The sequence below is a fragment of the Schistocerca americana genome, chromosome 1, assembly GCF_021461395.2.
Source record: "Schistocerca americana isolate TAMUIC-IGC-003095 chromosome 1, iqSchAmer2.1, whole genome shotgun sequence".
Taxonomy (NCBI): domain Eukaryota; kingdom Metazoa; phylum Arthropoda; class Insecta; order Orthoptera; family Acrididae; genus Schistocerca; species Schistocerca americana.
The window spans coordinates 1,259,003,993-1,259,019,495 of NC_060119.1; the positions used below are offsets into that span (position 1 = coordinate 1,259,003,993).

Genomic DNA, 15,503 nt, shown 5'->3' on the forward strand with positions numbered 1-15,503 from the left:
CTGGCATGTCGCATTCACCGACAAGAAGTCGAAGGCATCGCCACAGCTGGGACGGAGATCTGTCGCCGAGGCATTCTTCGTACACGAGCTGTCGGATGTTTTCTCTTCTTGTCTCAGAGACACATTCCAGTATTGCTTGTTTAGCTGTAGCGTACTTCTCGTTCGGAGGAGGTGACTTAACCATGTCATAAATTAAATCGACACAGTCGTGCAGGTAGTTCGTGAGGCATGTGAAACGGGCGTTGTCATCAGCAGCACAGACACTGAAAGTTTGCTTGACCAGGTTGAACCAGAATTTCGGGTGGGCAGGCTTGAATGCTGGAAGTTTCGGTAGATTCGACAAACTGGCGGTCGAAGAATGCGGGCAGCCGCTCGTGGACGCAGGAGTAGGCAAGTCAAAGTTAACTCTGCGTCGTGAGGGCGGTAGAGAGGAAGCAGACGTGCCGGCTGTGTTCACAATAGCTGGAGGGGAAGCGAAATCCATTAGCAGGAAGCCCGGCGTGGAGCGAAGCGGGACTGGATGTTGCGGCGGAAGATTAAAGTAGTCACAGCAGTCTCGACAGGTTATTATGCAATTGGTCCTCCACATCTGCAGCGAAATTGTCCATCACAGAGTCACTGATGAGCTCGGTGGAACCTGACGCGCTCAAATTACTGCACTGATGAGCACTCGGAGTAACAGGCTGGCGAATGTCATTCACAAAGTGTGCAACCGGCGCAGAGTGATACACACGTGGAGCTTGCACAGTCAAAAAGGCATCCTATTGTGGTACATTATGAAAACTATGCTCCCCACTATTTACAGCAATTTCATTAATGTTTGGTATCAGTGTGTAGTGGTTTCTTGTACTGCTGTGTGGCGAAAACTGAAGCACTTCGGGGTTAACAAAGCTGGAGTCGGAGATCGCTGGCGTCATGTTCAAAACCACTGCACCTGACGAGGTCCCCGGGTTCTCGAGGCTATAGGACTGCATAAATGCACGTTGGGCACCGACTGCAGCTGGCGTGCTTGAATTTAGTTGCTGTTGCTGGTGAAAACCGGGCGGCGGTGGCATGTTGTAGAAGGCCATTGTGTAGCGGACAAAGGTCCACGCGGAACGCGGAAGCCAGCCCTGTAGTCACTTTGTACTCAGTTTGACAGATTATTCGAACTTCGGGGTCACCACTAAAGGAGATATAAAGGTGGTAAGGTAATGACCATGGTTCTCTCTTCTAATCATCAATACTTTTATTACACGACGAACATACAGGTTGAAGACTATGCGGGTACTGAGATCCCGGAAGTATACAAAAACAAAGATCAACTCGAAGACATAATACACATATGATGTTTTGGTCTATTGATCCGTGGATCAGCGCCACATATTCATCTCATAATATACAGTTACAAATCAAAGATTTTTGTACTGGAGACACGCCAAATTTCTTTTAAAAAAATAAGGCTATAATAATTAACATATTTAAGCAGGCATTTCTGAATTTTTAGACATGAACAATTAACAAGAACATGTATAACACATGGTAATTTTGCAACTTGCAATACAATTTATACAATATATTAACATTTTAGTATACAATACACAATCTTTATTCTTTTTTTTCTTTTCACATTGCCAAACTGTCCTGCATGAATTCTTCAACCGAATAATAACATTTTTCCAATAGTGCATTAAATAACAATCTTTTTAGTGGGTCAAACTCCATATTTATCAGATTTGTGTTATTTAATTTATTGTAAATTCTTAATCTCATGTACAATGGTGTCTGAGTGTAAAATTTTAAATTATGAGAGGGAAGATTGAAACTGTATTTGCGACAGGTACTGTAATTGTGGTTGAAAAGAAAATTGAGAAATGAGTTTTGATTTTTATATATGAATATAAAAATTTCGTAGATGTACAGAGAAGGAATGGTTAGTATTTTTAATTTTCAAAATAATGTGCAACATTATGTTCCTTTTTAGACTAAACACATGTTTCTTATGATTTTCTTTTGAAGAGTAAGTAATCTCAGGCTGTTCATTGCATTTCCCCAGAAATTTATTCCGTAGTCTCAAAGTAGCTTTGGTAGACTAGCTTCCTGGTGTCCATAAGGGTGGAACCAGATGAGACATTCATTGCATAAGGTAGGCTGTTTAGTTGGTTTGCTAAGTAGTCTGCATGCGTTGTTTCCATGGCTCTTGGGTGTCCAGCCAGATGCGATCGTCGAAGTCCCATGATATTTTGGCAAATAACCTTTCCATCATCATCAGCTGGTTTTGATGGAATGGTCAGTCTGCTCATTGTCGGTGTTATTTATGTCCATCAGTCAGGCCTCGATTCCCTGTGACAATGGTCCGATTGCAGTCGCCGACATTCCGATTGCGAGCGCCGACACTTCAGTTGCGGCCGCCGACAAACCATTTGCTAGCACCAACCCAGGTCCGTGCCATCCCTGGCATCACGCTGGGTGGTGGAAGATCCAGAATCCCTTGGACTGTCCCTGGTGGCCGTCATGGCAGGATCTTGTGTCCACTTGAAGCGTGACTCCTTGATGGAGCTAAGTAATCATTTCCATACCTTGCTGAGTTGAAAACCTCTGACTCAGTTTATGATATTGTCTGTTACACAAATTTCCTGCAAAATACTAACGCGAATTATTTACAGACGAATGGAAAAACTGGTAGAAGCCGACCTCAGGGAAGATCAGTTTGGATTCCGTAGAAATGTTGGAACACGTGAGGCAATACTGACCTTACAACTTATCTTAGAAGAAAGATTAAGCAAAGGCAAACCTACGTTTCTAGCATTTGTAGACTTAGAGAAAGCTTTTGACAATGTTGACTGGAATACTCTCTTTCAAATTCTAAAGGTGGCAGGGGTAAAGTACAGGGAGCGAAAGGCTATTTACAATTTGTACAGAAACCAGATGGCAGTTATAAGAGTCGAGGGGCATGAAAGGGAAGCAGTGGTTGGGAAGGGAGTAAGACAGGGTTGTAGCCTCTCCCTGATGTTATTCAATCTGTATATTGAGCAAGCAGTAAAGGAAACAAAAAGAAAAATTTGGAGTAGGTATTCAAATCCAGGGAGAAGAAATAAAAACTTTGAGGTTCGCCGATGACATTGTAATTCTGTCAGAGACAGCAAAGGACTTGGAAGAGCAGTTGAATGGAATGGACAGTGTCTTGAAAGGAGGATATAAGATGAACATCAACAAAAGCAAAACGAGGATAATGGAATGTAGTCGAATTAAGTCGAATGATGCTGAGGGAATTAGATTAGGAAATGAGACGCTTAAAGTAGTAAAGGAGTTTTGCTATTTAGGGAGCAAAATAACTGATGATGGTCGAAGTAGAGAGGATATAAAATGTAGACTGGCAATGGCAAGGAAAGTGTTTCTGAAGAAGAGAAATTTGTTAACATCGAGTATAGATTTAAGTGTCAGGAAGTCGTTTCTGAAAGTATTTGTATGGAGTGTAGCCATGTATGGAAGTGAAACATGGACAATAAATAGTTTGGACAAGAAGAGAATAGAAGCTTTCGAAATGTGGTGCTACAGAAAAATGTTGAAGATTAGGTGGGTAGATCACATAACTAATGAGGAGGTATTGAATAGGATTGGGGAGAAGAGAAGTTTGTGGCACAACTTGACTAGAAGAAGGGATCGGTTGGTAGGACATGTCCTGAAGCATCAAGGGATCACAAATTTAGCATTGGAGGGCAGCGTGGAGGGTAAAAATCATAGTGGGAGACCAAGAGATGAATACACTAAGCAGATTCAGAAGGATGTAGGTTGCAGTAGGTACTGGGAGATGAAGGAGCTTGCACAGGATAGATTGACATGGAGAGCTGCATCAAACCAGTCTCAGGACTGAAGACCACAACAACAACAACATGCAAATTTCAATGGCATCCTTGAAGATGCTGTCCCAGTAGAAGCTGGTGGGGGCCAGAATCTTGGTCTCTTCATATTTCGTGTTGTGACCAGTTTCCAAGCAGTGTTCTACCAGTGCTGATTTGTTTGGCTGGCCTAGGTGCATGTGGTGTTGTGTTCTTTGCAGCGGTCTCTGACTGTGCAATGGTGGCAACTCAAGGCATGTAAATATAAGTCTGTATGTGTAGGCTTGCGATACACGCTATGACCCAGTGTGCCATTTGATCTCCACTCTGCAAGCACATAAAGAAAGGGTAATTTCTTCCACCACCTGGCATGATGCCAGGGACAGCATGGACCTGGGTTGGCACCCGCAAACTGATTGTCGGTGGCCACAATCAAAGCATCGGTGCTCGCAATTGGAATGTCAATGGCTGCAATCGGACTGTCACCATCGGGAATTGAAGCCCAACTGATGGACATAAATAACACTGACAATGTGCAGACAGACTATTCCATCAGAACCACCTGCTGACGGCAGAAAGGTTATTTGCCGAAATATCATGGTACTTCAACGATTGCATCTGTCTGGACATCCAAGAGCCCTGGAAACATCACATACACCAGGAAACCCACCGATCACATATCAAGTCTACTTGTGCCTTCCAGTTTAAATTTTTTTCAAGATCTGGACCTAGAAATTTTACATAACTTACTTCAGTCATTTCCTGATCACCATGCACTATATTTATGGGAGGTGCTGATGTTATTTTAGCACGGAACTGCACCAATTGTGTTTTTGTGACATTGAGCTTTAATCCATTCTGGTGAAACCATAGTTCTAGATTTCCCATTATATTTTACACAGTACCATTAATTTCTTCTAAATTGTCATTTTCAATTAAAACTGAGGTGTCATCTGTGAATAAAATGGAGTGAACATCAATGTTTAAAGGTAAATCATTTATGTTCAACTTAAAAGATAAGGCCCTAAAACTGAGCACTGTGGGACCACTGCACAAATCTTTTTCCCGTCCAAGAATGATTTTTTCCATTTGAATTTAGAATAACTCTGTTTTTTTCTGACAAATAGGATTTGAACCACTGTAATGCCCTGTCTACAATCCCATATCTGTCTAATTTGTCTAGAAATAGTAAGTGACTGGCTGAGTCAAAAGGTTTGGTCAAATCACAAAAAGTACCTGTGGCCTATTTACCCTTGTCTAAAGCAGAATTTATCTTTTCAGTGAATTCCCTGACAGCATTTCTTGTATTTTTTCCCTTTTGAAATCCAAATTGATTTTTAACTATAATATCATTTTCTATAAATAAGTTTTCAAGATGTTTTGCAACAATACTTTCTATCACATTAGCAAAAACTGGCAGCAGGGAAATGGGGCGGTAATTTCCCATGTTATCTGGTGAGCCTTTCTTGGACAATGGTCTTATTTCAGCATATTTGAACACATCCAGGAAATATAATTTTAGGCAATGGATGAGAAATGTTGATTGCTGGTTATGAGGAACGGTGGGAACCTGCGACACAGCACATATTAAAAACTGATGCACATGACCAGTACCTGCACAAACTGTAAAAGCATCACCCAATACAAGAAATGGAAATGATTAATATGCATGTAAAGCACACAAGGCAAATAAGTAAGCCCCAGCACTTCAGATGCAAGATGCAACACTTGGAAAGTGTTCTAAGGAGCAATGGGTACTCCACTAGTTGTGTAAGCAGTGTCACAAAATCTAATGCTAGGGCAAAGTGAGACATCAGAAGGACAAATTTACATCCACACCACATACATACCATACTGTGCAAGTCCCCATGCAGTGCAGGGTGGGGGTACCACATACCACCAGCAGTCATTTCCTTTCCCGTTCCCAAATAGAGCGAGTAAAACGTGACTGACTGTGTGTCTCCAGTTAGTCCTAATTTCTCTGATCTGATCTTCATGGTCCATATGCAAAATGTACACTGATGGCCACATAAAGCCTTTCTGCCATACATACCCAGAGTGACAGACAGCATAATCCCTATACTGCCTAAAATGATTTACAAACCAACCAAGAAGATAAACGACCATCCCAGATCATCAGTTGACAAAATAGACCCATTTGCAATTCAGGCATATACCACATACCCTGTACATGTGAAAAAGTGTATGTGGGAATGAATAGTAGTCCATCAAACCATGCACTAAGTGAGACTGCCCATATAATAAATTTTGCTGACATATAAGTTCTGCTGTGAAGAAGAGTTACTGTGCCTGCTTGTTCATGGAAGCCATAGAAATTCACAAGTATGGCATCTGCTTCAACAAGAAAGATGAAAGCCTTGAGATAAATAGATCTTGCATTCCTATGCTGCATCAAATGACGATCGCAGGTAGCAAGGGGAGAACCACAGAAGAAACGACCAAGGAAAGGATGTTGGAGTGACAGGTATATATAATCTCCAGCTGTGGGCTGTACTCCACTCTGCCATCATTAATGCAGGGTGAAACCTTGACAATGCTAGCCACTCACTCTCATGAAATTTGAGAAAATTTGTGAAACAAATGTCAGCCGAAGAACTCGAGGCAGAAGCCAACAGGCAATATATAAAAGTAGAACTAATTTGTCAACAAACAGATGCATTTAAGCAGTCTTTCTTCCAGTGTTAGTATGTGATTGGAATGGAAAGAAACTGCAATATTTAGTACCATGCTAAATACCCTCTGCCATGGCTATATGCTATACAGTGGTTTGAATAGTGTGTAGGTAGGTGATGTTATTACACAAGATTTCATAATGAAAAACTGCAAGCAATGTTGAATAAGTTAAGACTTACATTAACTGAAATAGACAACTGTTACAAAACTAGTTCTATACACTAACTAGTCCCTGGTTTTTGGCCCGACGCAGTTGAGGGGATGGGGTCAGAGGTGGGTGTGGAGCAGAGGCTAGAGGGTATTAAGAGGCTAGGAAGATTGCTGAACTGAATGTGTCTCAAGTACAGTTTTCATCCCTGTAGATCAAGGAAGCAGATATTAGGGATGGAGGATATAAATGACATGGGTTATGAAGTCAGAACAGAAGTCAAGAAAGTTATGCTGAGCAGCACATTTGTATTCTACCCAGGACTTTACATTACCATCCAGGTTAAATGTGTGTGTGTGTGTGTGTGTGTGTGTGTGTGTGTGTGTGTGTGTGTGTGTGTGTGTGCGTGTGTGTGTGTTTATCTGCATAAGTCGTTTTATGTGATTTATTGCTTTTGGCTTTAACAAAAATGGTATTACATAGAGTATGTATAGAAATATTACAAAAGAAACAGCAATGGACTACTGATAAGTAACATCTCTATATTATGTCCAAGATTAAGTTTTCAGATTTTATTCTATTGCAGTAGAACTTTACTTTGTTGTTAGTTTTCATGATATTTACAGGTGACAAAATATATGCTATAGGAGGAAATGATGGAAGAAATCGCCTTAACTCAGTGGAAAGGTATGACCCTTCTTTGAATCAGTGGACAATGCTCCATGATATGCAGTGTGCCAGATCTGATGCAGGTGCAGCCACTCTCAATGATAAGGTACTTTCTAGCATGTGTCATGAGTCTCAGTGCAATTCAGAAAGCATGAAAGGCTGATCTCTGTTAGAATGCCACACCTTCTGCCTGTACAGAAACAGAATGTAAATTGACTAAAATCTGATTAAAGATCAGTTTCATTCATTCACCCATCAGATCCCATCAAGAATGAGAACCTTCAGGGATGTGGATGATTCAATGTATCCATTAACATGAGACAAAGACGTAACAGAAACTTTATTCAGTATGAACAAGACACTGTCACTACACTTCTTACTGATTTGTACCCTTATTCCATCTACATGTATTTGAGTAAATTAATGAGAATGCTGCTGCTTGGAAAAAGCTACTGGCTTAATAATTTCATAATTATTTGATTACAGTGGTATTTTTAAAGAAAATATTTGTACATCTATAAATGCTGAGTTCTGTGTATAGTACATTATTACTGTTATACAATTTCGACACTGTGACTTCCCACATAGCTAACAACTCTTTTCAATGCAAATCTAGATACTCAGATTATTTGTAGAAAAAGCAGCTAATGAGATATGTTTTTAGTTCACTTTTGAACTGGTAAGGATTTCCAGCTTCTTGCTTTGTATTAGGCAGGAGCTTGGTGAATATTTTCTCAACAAAGCACATATTCCATTCTGAACCCTGGACAAGAAAGCAAAATCTTCATGAAAATTACTTCTGTGTCTTGTGTTGTGACTGTGTATATCGCAATTTGGTAGAAACTTATTTCTGTTATGAGCAAGAAAAACCATTAAGGAGTAAATGTATTGAGAAGTAGATATAAGACTTCTGAGATGCTTAAAAAAGTCTTCAGCAAGCTGTATGGTTATCTGCTTTACACAATATCCTTAGCACTTACTTCTGCTGAACAAACACTTTATTTACTTTAGGTGCACTGCCCAAGAGGATCATTTCATAAGGCAGCAGGAAGTGAAAATATTCATAGTAAGGTAACATTCTTCTCTTTAGATCAAGACAACTGGAGATTCTTCTGAGGGCATAACATACTGAACTGAGTTTGATTAATTGATGCTCGTATTGATTCCATTTGAACTTGTATCCAGCTAGACCCCAAGGAATTTTAAATACTGTGCTTCATTCCTTCAGTGTATGACCTCTGGCATTAAAAACTAATTATTGTTTCTTTGAAAATGCATAACATGAATCTTTGTGATGTTAAGACTTAAACTGTTAACTGTGAATCAGTTGTAGGCCTGTTCAGCTATTTACCTGAGACGCATCTGTTAGGGTTATGATTGGACCCTTGATTAGTACACCCTTTCATGTAACTGGAAGGTCATTTATGTAGGTTAGATAAAAAGAGTACATTCATTACTAATCCCTGTCTCACTCCACATATTAGGTTCTCTCATTCTGAAATTATTCTCATGGATATAGTCTGTTAATGAGACTCTGCTTCCTGTAATGAAGCCAGATTCCATCTTGCAAAAGAGATGCCATTAATGCCAAAAAAATTAGTTTGTCAACTAGAATTTTGTGATCCACACCATCAAAGTCTTTGGTAAGGTCACAGAATACACTTGCATGATAATTTTTCTTGTTTAGCTCTGTCAGTACTTCATTTGTGAGGTCTAGTATTGCTTTCTTTACTGAGAATCCTTTACAGAAGCCAAACTGAGATGCGGTTAACAAGTTCTGATCAGGTAAATGAACCAGTGTTCTATCATACGTCATTTTTTCAGATACTTATGAAAAGACTAGAAGGATTGATATGGTCTGAAGTTGGAGGTGGTTTGCATATCTCCAGTTTGGTAGACGAGCATCATTGCAGCATATGTAAGGCTGTCACAAAATATGCCCCAAGTCATTGACTGACCACAAAAATAGCTTACAGGTAATCCTATCAACTCAGCACAAGATTTTAATATTCTGCTAGAAACCCTAGAAATACCATCATATCCAGCAGAACTACTACTTTTTAGTGACCTGATCAATCCCTTAATCTCCTTGGATGTTGCATTTCTGAAACTAATGTCTATTTGTACTGCTTGCATTGTCCCCACAAGTAAATGTAATGTGTCTGTATTCTAATGTTTATTACTGGGTGAAATGTTTGCAGCCACTGTGAGGAAGGATTCATTGAATTTGGTGGCAAATGACTTGAAAGTTTTCACCAGTTCTATCAGAACTATTTTCTGAGGGCTCACTTTTATTTGGATTACTAGTTTTCTTTGTTTTCTGTTTGATAATGAATCAAATAGTGTTTGCCTTATTATTGGACTGTTTCATGTTTTAACATAGTATATGAGTTCTGCTTTTTTAATGGCAAGGTGGAGGATTCAACAATACTGAATGGAGTTTGTAATGGTAATGGAGTTTCAAATGTTGACTACTGCTCATTCTCTGAATTATGTAGAGTTCTCTCTTCCGAGCACAAGATACAGCACTTTAATCCCAGGATCCCAGCGGTTATACACTCTTTATCATTGCTTTTGTTCAATTTTTCCATATTTGTTTTAGAAGAAAAAAACTCAAAACAAATATACATTCACACATTCACAAAACACACACACACACACACACACACACACACACACACACATGGGTACTGTTGTCTCAGACAGTAAGGACCAATAGATAAATAATATCAAGCAATCTTTATTCAGTGTGCTTGCCTACCACTTAATGCCTCCTCTAGGTGTTGAGCACCATTCTATCCTTTCCATATTGTCATTATTCCATCCACGTGCTGAGCTGAGAGGTAACGTGGTTGCCTCCCATGCAAATGGGTTCGGGTTTGATTCCTGGCCAGGTTGGAGATTTTCTCTGCTCTTGGACTGGGTGAGTTTTTTATCTCAGATGATTTTTCCACTGGTGTGTGTGTGTGTGTGTGTGTGTGTGTGTGTGTGTGTGTGTGTGTGTGTGTGCTGTTAAAAGGCTTAACTATTTGAATTTGACCCCTGGTCATTCATTTCATAGTTTGACACACTGACTACTCAGCAGCGTACACAAGGGATATCTGGTAACTAAGGTTACAAGGTCGGTAGCTCCAACAGAGAATTTAGTTTTTCACAGTCAGTACCACTATTGTGTATAGTAGTGCACATCGAAATGAATAAGTGGTAACAGTCATCATTATTGTTCTGTCTGTCTGTGTGGTGATGATTAAAAATGAGCGCTATGATTCTGTCTCCACCAAGTGCAAACTGCATGCTGTGATACACTACATGAATGCCAAGTGCATGAGCGCTGCAGCAGTGCATCATGAAATCATGTCAGTGTATGAGGACAAGGTTTTCTCATGGCAACATGTAAAAAAATGGGTACAGAATTTCAGTTTCGGAAGAACAGAAATTCACAATGAAGAGAGAAGTGGACACCCATCTTTAGTAACTGATGAACTTGTGCAAAAACTTGAAGAGCATATTTGTTCTGATTTCTGTGTCACTATTGATGATCTGCACAAACTGTTGTTGAAGTTTCTTTAACAATTGTTCTTGAAATAGTGAGTGATCCACTAAGATGTCATAAAGTGTGTGTGCAATGGGTTCTGAAGATACTTACTACAGAACAAAAAATCAACAGAGCAAGGCCATGTGAGAGTTTCTTGGTCATTTTTTAAGTAACAGAGAGACTTTTCTCAACAGAAAAGTGATGAGGGATGAGTACATGGCTTTACCACCACACCTAAGAGAATAAGTGACAATCAGTAGAGTGGCACTACACTCATTCCCCTTCAACAACAATTCAAAACTCAGGAATCAGCTTAAGTCATGGAAACCTTTTTCTGGGACAAAAACAGTGTTCTCCTTATAGAATTCTCGACAAGAGGCAAAACAATCAACTCATCACGATACTGTGAGATCCTCGAGAAACTCCACAGTGCCATACAGAACAAATGCCATGGAATGTTGATGAGAGCAGTCTGCCCCCTTCTTAATGGTGCTAGGCCACACTGCACTCAAACAACACAAGAGTTGTTGATCTCATTTCATTGGAATCTTTTAAACCACCTCTCTCACAATCCTGATCTTGTGCCTTGCGACTATCATGTATTTCTAAAATTGCTAAGTCTGCTGGTGGGGATACTAAATCCTTCCCCACTGAGAAGGCCACTTAAGGCTAAAAATGGCCAGGCTTGGGCTGAAACCACCAGCACAGAAATAGAGAGGGCACCAGGGAATCCATCAGTGTATCAACCACCAATGGAGGCACTGCTCACACTGCTGGTTCCTCTGATAGGGCAAGGAGGAGGTCCAACAGCAGCAGTGGAGGTGAGACCACCTCCATCAACAAAGGGAGGGGGGGGAGGTGGAAGGGGAGGAGGGGGGCGGATCAGAATCCACGGGCTCCACATCAGCAGGTGCTGGTACAAGCCCATCGAGTCCCATGGCTGCAGGTGAAAGGAGGATAGAAAAGAGTGCAGAAGGTGCACCAATAGAGAAGCAAGCCACTTCAAGTGGGAACTTGCACCCAGGACAATGTCATGACCAACCGTGCCACCCAACAGACCAGAAGACTGATGTGGTGATGTTCCAACATGGTGCAGGTTCAACTTAATTATGGGTCAGCTGCTCCCTACCAACAGCCACTATAAATAACCACCAATTGTTCTGGACCACTACGACATCCAGCAGCCATCCCTGCCACCAGCCAGAGGACTGGGCCCAAATGGCAGCCCCAGGAGGAAAATGCAGTGGGCCACAGTGATCTGTGCCATGTGATTAATGGTGCAACAAATTCATCAAACTCGTGTCTGGCATCCATGCAAATGTTCCACCAGACTGCACCCATTGACAGTCATCACCCGGTACATAGCCAGAAAACTCGACAATGCTTCATGGGAAGAGGTGGACACTGACTTCTTCATTTGGGTTTTGAATGTATACATGAAGTGCTCCATCTCAGGGATAGAAGTCAGGTGAAATGATATGATAATCAGATTCTGGATACCATTATGAATGCAAAAGTCTTCAAACTCCCTCAATACAAATCGCCTACCATAATCTGACATGAGGGTCCTGCAGGATCCCACAGTGGCAAATATAATTGACAGCCCATGGCCACTGGCAGTGGAGGACTGCTTGGTCATGTGTGAGAAACTGGACAATGCGTCAGCCAGCAACCATCACCTCCAGCCCAAAAATGAACTCACAAAATCAATGTGCACCATGTCCCAAAGGTGATACAGGATCAGCCCAGGAGAAAACTGGCATGGCGGTGCAACCTGGTTCTGTGCATGAGCACCATAACCCCACATCAGATGAGCAATGTCACAATTAATCATAGGCTGGTAGACATGATGCCTTGCCATTGCTTTCATATGAGCCATACCCTAATGGATGCATGTGGCAACTGAAGAATGCGAGGGTGCAAAGCCAGGGGGGACAACCACTTAACAGCACTTGTCCTCCATGGCAAGCATGAGTACCCCCTTGACAATGTTGAGACAGTCATGTAGGAGAAAAGACAGACACCACACTAGACCCACACACAAAGAGACATATTACAGCCAGTCCATCTGCATCACTGAAACAATTTTCCAAATAAGCTGGTGAGCAGCCAGTGTGGTTGTGACCTCTTGTTCTGTCCTTAACACATTCTCATGCTCTTTGAGAGTTGCTTTCCATTAGAACATTCTAAATGAGGTACTAGCAGTAATAGACAGCCTGGGTGGCTGACTAGTGGGATAAGGATATCTTGTAGAACAAAGTGGGAATTATATCAAAACGTTTGAAGCAGCCACAATCAAGCTACAGTAACCCTTTACAAACAGTATTGTAAGGTGCTTAAAAATGTTATTAGGAAGGCAAAGAGTATGTGGCATGCAAATAGAATACAATCAAAACCATATGGTCAGTTGTGAAGGAAGTGTCTGGTCAGCAGCACAAGGTCGATGATACAAAGTCAGTTTGCAGTAAAAATATTTCTGTTACTGATAAATCAGGAATATGTACAGTATTTAACAATCATTCTCTGAGCATTGCTGGTGAATTAAATAAAAATTTAGTTTCTACAGTGAATCATATAACTTACTTGGCAAATGCCTTTCCAAGACTGATGTCTGAAATACTCCTCTGTGATACTGACAAGGGGGAGATTTAGTCAATAATTAAATCACTAAAGACTAAGGACTCTCATGGATATGATGGAGTGCCTAGCAGAATATTAAAGTACTGTGCCGCACATGTTAGCCCTGTACTTAGCCATATTTGTCATTTTTCCTTTTTTTTAGGTCAGTTTAGTGAACGATTAAAGCACTCAGTAGTAAAGTCGCTTTATAAAAAGGGAGAAAAGGATAAGGTAGGCAATTTTAGGCCTATTTCTATGCCATCAGTGTTTGCTAAAGTTATTGAAAAGGCCGTGTATGTAAGGATAATTGATCACTTTATATCATACGATTTGCTATCAAATGTACAGTTTGGCTTTAGAAGTCATTTAAAAACTGAGAATGCTATATTGTCTTTTCTCTGTGAGGTACTGGATGGGTTAAACAAAAGGTTTTGAACACTAGGCATATTTTTTGAGTTAACTAAGGCATTTGATTGTGTTGATCACAAAATATTGCTCCAGAAGTTGGACCCTTACGGAATACGGGGAGTAGCTCACAATTGGTTCACCTCTTACTTTACGAGTAGGAACAGACAGCAAAAGGTCATTATTCACAATGGTCAGAATGGCTGTGATGTGGGGTCTGAGTGGGGTTCAGTCAAGTGTTGGGGACTCTCTTGTTCCTTATTTATATAAACGATATGCCTTCAAGTATTACGAGTAACTCTAAAATATTCATGTTTGCTGATGACACTAGCTTGATAGTAAAGGATGTTGTGTGCAACATTGGCTCAGTTTCAAATAGTGCAGTTCATGACTTAAGTTCATGGCTTGTAGAAAATAAACTAATGCTGAATCACGGTAAGACTCAGTTTTTACAGTTTCTAACACACACTCATACAAAACCTGACATTTTTATTTCCCAGAATGGGCATATGATTAGTGAAACTATCAAATAGATAGTAAACTCTCGTGGAAAGCCCCCATTCATGATCTTGTTCAAAGACTTAATGCTGCCATTTTTACTATTCGAACGGGGGTAACCGTACTGCATTTGGATCGGACTTCCTTAACTCTTGTGCAGAAAGGTGTGCAGTATGTTGCTGCATCCATTTTCAATAAGCTACCACTCGACTTCAAAAAGTAGTAATCCACACGCTTTCAAATCAGAACTGAAGAGTTTCCTCATTGGTCACTCCTTACATTCTGTTAACGAGTTCCTTGAAAAATTGAGCTGATTCTTATTGTATTGTTGATTGCATAAGTTTAAGTAAACTTATGGACTGACTTTTTTGAGGTTCATAAACATTTATTTTTATCTGTTATTACTTTTATGTTGCAATTTTATATACTGACATGTTCCATGACCTTGGAGATTTGCTCCTCAATTTGGTCCTACGGAACTTGATGTGTTAATAAAATAATAAATTATAAAATCCTGCATATTGCCTCCTGCCAATTGAAATCCAGATTTAGCCCCACTGGTAGCCACAGTAGTGCATCAGAATTGGCATGCTGGGTGGTGGAGCAGTAAAATATGTCATAGCAATAGTTACCGAGAAAGAGGGCGCATCTCTGCAATCAGTGGGCTGTCCTATTGGGCATCATGGAACAAGGGTCAAATAAGGAAACCAGAAGCTTATGGTCAATGATGAGGAGGAACCTCACCCATACCAGAAAACATGAATCTTCTTAACTGCAAAAATAAAAGCTAGCGCCTCCTTTTCCTCTCGTGAATGATAACATGGCATGCAGAAAGCATCTTCAGTGCATAGACAATGGGCTTTTCAGTGCCAACCAGGTTCCAATGGGATGAGACTGCAGCAGTGCCATACTGGCACATGTCACAGGCCAGGGTTAACGGTTTACTCAGAATGAAAAAAGCCACACAGGGAGCAGAGCACAAACACTACTTGAAGGATTGAAAAGGCCATTGACAGTCCACAAACCAGACAAACTTGATGCCCTTCTGGCAAAGCCAGTTAAGAGATTTGTAACGTAGCAAGTTATTACAAGATGACATTTGTTGCAGTAAGGCATG

At 40.6% G+C, this 15,503-nt stretch overlaps 1 protein-coding gene across 1 annotated transcript in view; it reads left to right on the forward strand.

The window, feature by feature from the left end:
- LOC124598817 (kelch-like protein 10) overlaps positions 1-15,503 on the forward strand; it is a 108,019-nt gene that overhangs the window by 64,290 nt on the left and 28,226 nt on the right. The window contains exon 4 of the mRNA XM_047136028.1: positions 7,287-7,435. Coding sequence (XP_046991984.1) covers positions 7,287-7,435 — 149 coding nt within the window. The remainder of the gene's footprint in view (positions 1-7,286; positions 7,436-15,503) is intronic.